This window comes from Zea mays, chromosome 9, assembly GCF_902167145.1.
Source record: "Zea mays cultivar B73 chromosome 9, Zm-B73-REFERENCE-NAM-5.0, whole genome shotgun sequence".
In the NCBI taxonomy this organism is placed as follows: domain Eukaryota; kingdom Viridiplantae; phylum Streptophyta; class Magnoliopsida; order Poales; family Poaceae; genus Zea; species Zea mays.
In genome coordinates this window covers 156,419,293-156,428,757 of record NC_050104.1, presented here as the reverse complement: position 1 = coordinate 156,428,757, position 9,465 = coordinate 156,419,293, and the positions used below count along the sequence as shown (strand labels likewise).

General features: G+C 48.8%; 2 protein-coding genes across 3 annotated transcripts; one reads left to right on the top strand and one right to left on the bottom strand.

The window, feature by feature from the left end:
• Window positions 1-226: 226 nt before the first annotated feature.
• Window positions 227-2,789, bottom strand: LOC103639494 (pentatricopeptide repeat-containing protein DOT4, chloroplastic). 2 transcript variants are annotated; one of them, XM_008662247.3, is made up of 4 exons: window positions 1,222-2,772; window positions 1,022-1,097; window positions 718-934; window positions 227-616 (listed from the first exon to the last, which is right to left on the bottom strand). In XM_008662247.3, the coding sequence occupies exon 1, from the start codon at window positions 2,700-2,702 to the stop codon at window positions 1,272-1,274; it is 1,431 nt and encodes a 476-aa protein (XP_008660469.1). In that variant the 5' UTR covers window positions 2,703-2,772; the 3' UTR covers window positions 227-616; window positions 718-934; window positions 1,022-1,097; window positions 1,222-1,271. The 2 variants fall into 2 exon arrangements, with proteins under 2 accessions (XP_008660469.1, XP_008660468.1); XM_008662246.4 differs by having other exon boundaries at window positions 227-934; window positions 1,222-2,789.
• An 838-nt stretch (window positions 2,790-3,627) lies between these two features.
• On the top strand, window positions 3,628-5,832 carry LOC118473415 (uncharacterized). Its single transcript, XM_035962756.1, has one exon. The coding sequence runs from the start codon at window positions 4,215-4,217 to the stop codon at window positions 5,256-5,258; it is 1,044 nt and encodes a 347-aa protein (XP_035818649.1). The 5' UTR covers window positions 3,628-4,214; the 3' UTR covers window positions 5,259-5,832.
• Window positions 5,833-9,465: the final 3,633 nt, after the last annotated feature.

Here is a 9,465-nt window from a genome sequence, read left to right as displayed (position 1 = left end):
CCAGAGAACTAACGAGTGATCTTTTTTAATCTCAACCTGAAATTCGCTCTTACTAGGATTCGAACTCAATAGCTAAGGAGTGTTACTCGAACCATCTAACCAACTCGGCTAGAGGTCCTTTCGCTGAAGATAAGAATAAGGATGGGCAACAAAACAGTCAAAGCCTAGACTTGTGTCGCAATTGATTTTACCAAAAGAAACAATAGATACATGCACAACAAGAAGCTTGTATGTGAATATAAAACATTAATTTATTGATCAAAGTGGTGTAGATAATGAACCCCACTACTGTATCACTGAATAAATACCCTTCATCTATGAAGGCTCTAAGACAAGAACATTCGAGGCAGGACAGACCCAATGTCGGAGGCTCCAACATGAGTGAGGTCTAGAGAATGAGGCAAAAAAGTCTTCCCTCGCAAATATGGAGAGATTGCTTTGAAGTCACGACCTGGTGACTCAGTGAGATAGCTCTCATTAGAAACAAGAACATTCAGGAATGATCAAAACTAAGAACTAGATAAAATTTTGTCCATGATGCATAATTGTCTTTATAAGTCACAAACCATTGGCTACAAGTTCAAGGAGCCCTTTCTCCATATCAATCTTTTGTTGTCTGCAAATAGAACTATCTCAATGTGAGCAGATTCAAATAGACAACTTTAGTCGGAAGGTCAAAGATCTTCTCATGAAAGCTTTGTCATGATGTGTTTATACCGCCAGTACTTCTACCGGATGGGTGCTGGGAGATGAGTTATGCATGCAGGGAACAGCAGCAGTTTTGAATTGACTCCATCCTCATCCTGGATACGTTTTATTTTGCCACCATTTCATGTGAAATAATAAGGAGATCAGTATATGTTACTGGATAAGTTTTATTATATCTCTTGTGGTAACATTTGCTGATATTTATCTTCAGTCAGCTTCCTGGTTGCTGTACAAGACAGGAAGCATAGTAAGTAAAAACTGCTGCACCGATGATGTAGAATACCAGCTTTGTAACCACATGAAATTACAATACCATCAAAACATGCAGGCACTTCAAGTCTCTTCATATCACTAATCGCATGATTTGGTTTGCCCTGTTGCAATCCTTTCTGGCAAACCAACATTAACAATCAATCATATAATCAACAGTAGTCTTTCAGGTCACTAATTCTGTTAGTGTTCAACAATTAGGGTGACAAGAGATTTATGTGTAATAAAGTAGTTGAAACCTACCCTCTTTGAAGATGTGAAACCCTGACAAGTCCATGGAGTCTTATGCTTTACTACAAAATTTCCACGCAGCTTTTTCCAGAAGGTTTCGCTAACTCTACACTATCAATCATCATCCTCACTCTCTTTGCATCTTCTACCATCCCAGCCTTTGCATATATGTTTGACATTGTCACAAAATTCCCAGCATTCTCAGGCTCCACCTGAACCAGTTGTTCAAATGCAATCTTTGCAAATTCCACGTTGTGATGCATCTTACTTGCAGACAGCAAAGCACCCCAGACAACTGTATTTGGTCTCACTGACATCTGGCCGATAAATTCCAAGGCCTCCAGAAACCTCCCAGCACGTGCAAGCAAGTCCACAATGCAAGCACACTGCTCCATAGTTGGAACGAGCCCAACAACTGACACAAAGCGCTGGAATAGTACAAGCCCTTCATCAACCAAGCCACAATGGCAGCATGCCATGAGAACGGCCGTGAATGTCACAGAGTCTGGCTTCATACCACACTGCAACACCATGTCCACAAATTCAAGGGCCCTTTCTCCATATCCATTCTTCGCAAACGCTCCGATCATCACATTCCATGACACAACATCCTTCTTTACAATCTCCAGGAACACCCTCTCTGCATCAGTGACACAGCCGGCACGCGAATACATGCTCATCAACGCGTTCCACAAAATGGCGTTTGAAGAACCACCATGACTACTCACTATAGTCCCATGGACCTGCCTGCCGGACTCCATGTCACAAGATCCCAGCACCACCACAGCTGTGCGGGCATTCCCTCGAACACCTCTCGAGTGCATCTCCCGGAAGCAGGCCCACGACTCCTCGTCCATCCCGGCACTAGCGAACCCGCCGATCATGGCGTTCCAGGACACCACGTCCAAGCCGTCCATGTAGCCAAACACCCTCCTAGCCGCACCGACCTTCCCGCGGCTCGCGTACAAGGCGACCAGCGCCGGACCTGCCGAGGCGTAGAAGGCCAGCGCCGCCACGTTCTTGATCCCGTAGGCGTGCGCCGCGCGCGCGGGGAGTAAGGCGGACGCGCGGCGGCAGCATGAGACGAGGCAGGAGAGGAGCTCGGCGTCGGGGGCGACCGCGGACGCGGAGGTGGCGAAGAGGGAGATCGCCTCGTGGGGACGGCCGTGGCGGGAGAGCGCGGAGAGGACGGTGGTGTAGGAGGCGGTGGAGGGGTGGCTGAGGAGGGAGAAGACGCGGAGGGCGGAGGGGAGGAGGTCCGCTTGGGAGTAGGCGGAGATGAGGGCGTTCGAGGCCGGGAGGGAGGAGGGGAGCGCGCCGAGCTTGAGACCGGTCGCGTGGAGGGCGGAGACTGCGCGCTCGGCGAGGAAGGGGGAGGTGCAGGAGGTGGCGGAGAGGAGGAGGCGCGGGAGAAAGGAAGGGTCGAAGGGGATGCCGCGGCAGTCGCCGACGGCGGCCGGCGCGATCGGGAACGCGGGGAGGTGTTCGTACATTGGGTGCGGTCCGGGGCCGCCGTGGGGTTGGAGAACAGCCGGATTTGAGATTTTCGCAATTATGGGGCGGCAAAATATGCTTCATCATTCATAATAGAAACGTTGCCGTGGAATCTATTAAATAAAAATGAAATAGCCTCACAAACTTCTCTAAAGGAAGCGATTCTCAATCACTCTTCATTGGTAGAGAAAGGCGACAATTAACCGACAGCGAGAGCAAACGTTGTCAATCCGTCTCCTCCCGAACCGTTGCTCCTCCTCAATTTGCACTATTTCCTCCATGCTGATATTCACCGCCCGCTGATGCATCTTTACATTCCAATGCCGATGCTCCCTATCTGAATAGAAAATATGTTCCCGTCGAGCCGTGTTTACATGCGAATCAATAGAACTCTTGAATTCCCTAATGCTCCGTTTAGATATTGATTTTGAAGGGTATAAAATTGATTTAGATTCAATACTAAATCAATCATGATATTAAAATGAGAGGTCGTTGAATTGGAGTTTCGAATTGTATGGTCAAATTCCACGCAATACAGGCAGATGATGTTCTATATATGGGAGATAGAGTTTGTAGTTATAGTCCAATTTCAGAGAATTGGGTCTCTGATTCTAAATTTTAATTCCATGTGCAAACAATAGAATTTAGAAAAGCTGATTCCAATTCCAAATTATGTGTTTCAATATCTACGTCAAACAGGATGTAAGTGCTGAGGTTATAATTCTCAGGAGTAGCTATAATATTTGAACGGTACACTTCTCTAGCGTTTATATGATTTATCAAATCAGGGGTGTTGTAGTGAAATATTATACTACAATAATATTATACTCCAGAACTTTAGTGGGCTACGAAAACGGTTTAAGGACCGAAATAAACTCTCGGCCCATTTACAGCCCGACGGCCGCTTCACAGCCAGCCACATTTCCCTTCGTCCCCGCAGAACAGATTGAAGCGGCGCAACCTCGTCGCCGTCCTCGCCTAAAACCTTCCGCCTCCCCGCCTCTCGTCCACGCGCGACAACGCGTCAGCAAGCAATCAGTTCATCCCAAGGTGCTAACCCCAATTACCCACCTGTTGCTTCCCGTTTTCGCCTCACAGTTCCCCTCTGTGGCTCCTGTGAGTCGACCAAATGTTAGCACACGCAAGGATGCCAAGACAAGTGAACCTGCGCCAGAGACCGGAAGCGAAGAAGAGGGTGTGCTGCTACAGCCAAGATTAAAAAGGAAGCTTAAGCCCAATAGCAAGGTGTCCGGTCCAGAGTGGGTTCGTTGACTGTAATAGTGTGGCCCAGTCGTGGTGCCATATGTATGACTTCAGTCTGTAAACCGGGACATGGAAAAAGAACAGAAAACACTACTACCTATCTTCTTCCCCTCTTCCAAGTCTTCTCCTTCCCTGCCGCCGTCTTGCTTTCCCCTTTCCTCTAGGAAGCTAACAGTGGTATCAAAGACCATCGTTCCTCGGATCTGGATTCTATCCACTACACCCGCCGCGCCAAAACCCTAGGCGCTATGGATCCCCAACTCAAACTCGCCTTGGAAGCACAGACTCGCTCCTTCATCTCCGAACTCGACAAAAAATTCGCCGACCACGACGCCAAATGGGAGTCTCGCGTTGGTGAACTGGAGAAGGCGGCGGTGTCTGCTGCCGACCAGTTCTACGACCTCAAGGCGGACATCCATACCGATGTCACGGCGCAGTTGGAGTTCTTCGTCTCTTCTGCGACCGAACAAGCAAATCGGGTCGCCGCGGCCACGACGTCGCGCGTCTCAGCGCTGGAATCCGCCACAGCGGCCTTCGAGGCGTGGCGCCCCGCCATGGAATCGTCGGTCGCCGAGGTCAAACGCGGCGTCGCCGCTGTCCAAGCCGCCGTCGCCAACATACCTCAACCAGGGGAACGTCGTCCGTTGGAGCCGCCGCACCTACAACCCGGCATCCTCGGCGAATTCGGATCGGGCCCTGCGCGTCCATCTACCGGTCTGCGGATCGACGGCCCCGACGGGCATTGCTCCGACCATCATCGTCGGGAGGCTGGTTTTGGACGCGTGTACGCGTCCACCCACCTCCCGCCCAATGGTATGCCCCCGTTCAATTCGCCCACATTTTCCCATCTTCTAGGGTCACCACACAGTCACAGCGGAGAGCCCGCAGCGGGGTTCACGCAGTCCTCACAGTTTGGTCCCTTACCGAAGGTTCCGTTTCCTCCATTTGACGGTGAAAACCCACGTCTTTGGATCACTCGTAGCGAGGACTATTTTGACTTATACAATGTTGATCCCTCCGCCTGGATCCGTGTGTCTACAATGCACTACACAGGACCAGCCTCTCGCTGGTTGCAATCATTAGGCCCGCGGTTTAGGTTTTTCCCTTGGGCAGAATTCACCAAACTACTCCTTGAACGCTTTGGTCGGGATCAACATGACGCCCTCATTAGACAACTTTTCCACATCAAACAATCCACCACCATAGCAGCTTATATTGAACAATTCTCAGGAATAGTAGATCAGCTATTGGCTTATGAGTCTCACACAGACCCTCGCTTCTACACTATGTGATTTATTGATGGCTTAAAAGATCATATCAAGTCTGTTGTATTGTTACAGCGACCTTCGACTCTCGATACTGCTTGTGCTCTTGCCCAATTGCAGGAGGAAGTCTCGGAGCCGGGGCGAGCAGATCATCGCAAGTTTATATCCACTTCTTCCACAAGACCAGCTTATTCTCCGCTGCCCCTGCCCCGACCCCCACAACCTGAAGCGTTGGTGGCTGATTCTGGCAAGCTGAATTCCCTGCCTCGCTCTCGTCAGATGGATGATAAACTTGCATCATTGAAGGCTTATCGCAGAGCTCGTGGGTTATGCGACCGGTGTGCTGAAAAATGGGTGCCGGGACATCGTTGTGCACCAACAGTCCAACTTCATGCCCTGGAAGAATTGTGGGAATTAATTGAAGACAAGTCAAGCACTAACGAAGTGGATACTGGGCTCTCACCACCAGGCGAGCTACTGTCTCTCTCACTGTCAGCAGTTTCAGGGATTCCTTCGCGCCGGACTATACAATTCTCGGGCGAATGCCAAGGGCATCCTATTGTTCTGTTAGTAGATTCAGGCAGCTCACATTCATTTGTTAGCTCAACATTAGCTGGGCAGCTCTCTGGTATATCTCCTCTACCTCATCCTGTGACAGTCCAAGTGGCTGATGGAGGCAATGTTAATTGTTCCCAATTTTTCAGCTCCATTCCATGGTCAGTTCAGGGCTACACATTCTTTACTGATTTTCGGGTGTTTCCCCTAAAGACTTATGATGCAGTGTTGGGCATGGACTGGCTTGAACAATTTAGTCACATGAAAATTAATTGGACAGAAAAATGGTTGTCAATTCCCTACAAGGGCCATACTGTGGTACTTCAAGGCAAATATCAATATACAGACAGTCTAGACTTGTTCCATGTGGTCTATTTATTGCATGCTATGGACAGCGACTCGGCAATGGGGGATGTTGATCCCAAAATTTCTGAAGTATTGCAGAGTTTCCAACCAGTGTTTGATATTCCGCAAGGTCTACCTCCTTCACGTTCTTGTGATCACTCAATCCCTCTAATTCAAGGTTACCAGCCAGTTTTCATTAGACCATACCGTTATGCCCCGGCTGTCAAAGATGAAATCGAACGACAAGTCAATGAGATGCTTGCGTCTGGCATAATTCAGCACAGTAACAGTCCGTTCTCGAGTCCGGTCTTGTTAGTGCGGAAAAAGGATCAATCATGGCGTTTTTGTGTCGATTTCAGACATCTCAACGCCCTCACGGTTAAGCGGAAATACCCTGTTCCTATCATTGAGGAGTTAATGGATGAGTTGCAAGGGGCCAGTTGGTTTTCCAGTTTGGACTTAAGGGCAGGTTTCCATCAGATTCTGCTCAAAGAAGGAGAGGAGTTCAAAACAGCGTTCCAAACCCACAGTGGCCACTATGAATTTCGCGTTATGGCATTCGGTTTGACTGGGGCACCAGCAACGTTCCAAAGCGCCATGAACTCTACCTTGCAGCCTGTTCTGCGCAAGTTCGCACTTGTTTTCTTCGATGATATATTAGTATACAGTCCAACACTGAACGATCATGTGGAGCACCTGTCCGTGGTACTATCTCTCTTGCAGAAAGATCAATGGAAAGTGAAGCTGTCCAAATGTACCTTTGCCACTCGTTCTATCTCCTATCTGGGGCACGTGATCAGTGAAGCTGGAGTGCAGACCGATCCCAACAAAGTTACTGCAGTGGTCAATTGGCCAACACCTTCTAATGTCAAAGAACTCCGTAGTTTCCTTGGCCTTGCAGCACTTTGGTATTATCTCCAAGCCTTTAACCCTACTACTCAAGAAGAATACCAGATTTCTTTGGACTCAAGAACAGGACATTGCATTCCATTGTCTGAAAAACAAGCTGAGCCAAGCACCAGTTTTAGCCTTGCCTGATTTCTCCAAGCCTTTCAGGCTTGAAACAGACGCTTGTGACCAGGGCATCGGGGCAGTGCTAATGCAAGGTGGCCACCCACTCGCCTATGTCAGTAAAGCACTGGGACCACAAACTCGAGGCCTCTCTACATACGAAAAGGAATACCTCGCAATATTAATGGCCGTCGACCATTGGAGAGCTTATCTGCAACATTCGCAATTTGTTATTCACACGGATCAGAGAAGTTTAGTCCATTTGAATGAACAACGGCTGCATACAAGTTGGCAACAGAAAGTTTTTTATAAGCTTTTGGGGCTGCAATATTCGGTTTCCTACAAGAAAGGAAGTGAAAACAGTGCAGCAGATGCTCTCTCTAGAAAACCTTCTCATGATTCCAGTTGTGCTGCTATTTCCACCGTAGCACCATCATGGGCTTCATCGGTCGCTGACTCTTATTTGCATGACTCGAAGGCTCAGGAATTATTGGTTAAACTCTCCCTGGATGCCTCCTCTGTTCCCCACTTCTCCCTCAAGGATGGTCTTTTGCGGTACAAGAACAGAATCTGGGTTGGCTCTGATCCTCAGCTTCAACACAAGTTGGTTACTGCCTTCCACCATAGCCCCGTTGGTGGCCACTCCGGCGTGCCCGTCACGTACAGGAAGATCAAGCAAGTGTTTGCCTGGCCGGGTCTCAAGTCCTTTGTCCAGACTTGGGTGGCTTCCTGTGTTACTTGTCAACAAGCGAAACCAGACCGCACACTTTCACCTGGTTTGCTCCAGCCCTTGCCGGTTCCCACAGCTGCTTGGCATACGATTTCAATGGATTTTATTGAAGGGTTGCCACGGTCACAACGTTTTGACTGCATCTTAGTGGTGGTTGATTTATTCACTAAGTATGCTCACTTTATTCCATTGGCGCACCCATTTTCAGCAGTTTCCATTGCTCAGGTATTCTTTCAGCAAGTCTACAAGCTGCATGGCCTCCCAGTTGCTATTGTCTCTGACCGAGATAAGATTTTCACAAGTAATTTTTGGAAAGAACTCTTCAAGCTAGCCGGGGTCAGTCTCCACATGAGCAGTGCATACCATCCTCAATCGGACGGACAGACCGAGCGCGTGAATCAATGCCTCGAGACGTACATACGATGCTTTGTACACTCTTGTCCTTCCAAGTGGGCTAATTGGATAGCTTCAGCAGAGTTTTGGTATAATACTAGCCACCATTCCTCTATTGACAGATCGCCATTTGAAGCTCTCTATGGCTATGTCCCACGGCATTTCGGTATTCCGGCATTGGAGAATTCTTCGTCTGATTTGGCTGCATTCATCCAAGACAAACAGCGTATCCATCTGTTATTGCAGCAACATCTACACCGTGCCAAACAGCGTATGAAGCATCAAGCGGACAAGCGTCGTTCCGATCGCACATTCCAAGTGGGGGATTTGGTGTTTGTCAAGCTTCAACCATACGTCCAAACATCCCTGGTCTCTCGTGCCAACCAGAAGCTCAGTTTTCGCTACTTTGGTCCTTACCAGATTCTGTCCAAGATTGGTTCAGCTGCATACAAATTGGACCTACCAAATTCATCAACAGTTCACCCCGTCTTTCACGTATCACAACTCAAACAGTTTATTCAGCCTCCTACACAGGTATCTGCTGTCATACCAGATTTGTCTGACCCATTTCAAGTGCCTGTGGCTATTCTTCAGCGTCGCATGGTATCTCGCGGAGTTCGCGCGGTGCAGCAAGGACTGGTGCAGTGGTCGTCCCTTCCCTAGTCACTTGCTACATGGGAAGATCTGGAGGCTCTGCGACAGCGCTTTCCATCAGCACCTGCTTGGGGACAAGCTGGCGCTCAAGGCGGGGGTACTGTTAGCACACGCAAGGATGCCAAGACAAGTGAACCTGCGCCAGAGACTGGAAGCGAAGAAGAGGGTGTGCTGCTACAGCCAAGATTAAAAAGGAAGCTTAAGCCCAATAGCAAGGTGTCCGGCCCAGAGTGAGTTCGTTGACTGTAATAGTGTGGCCCAGTCGTGGTGCCATATGTATGGCTTCAGTCTGTAAACTGGGACATGGAAAAAGAACAGAAAACACTACTACCTATCTTCTTCCCCTCTTTCAAGTCGAGAAATTTGCTATTTTGCCACTCTCAATTTTGGCTGCCTGTTATTATGCCATCCCGTGTCTATGACTGGTGGGACCGTCTGTGTCTATGATTTGTGGGTCCGATGGCATACTGGCGAAGCCCACAAATGATAATGTCAAAATTGCCCATGACTCCTTCCAAGTCTTCTCCTTCCCTGCCGCCGTCTTGC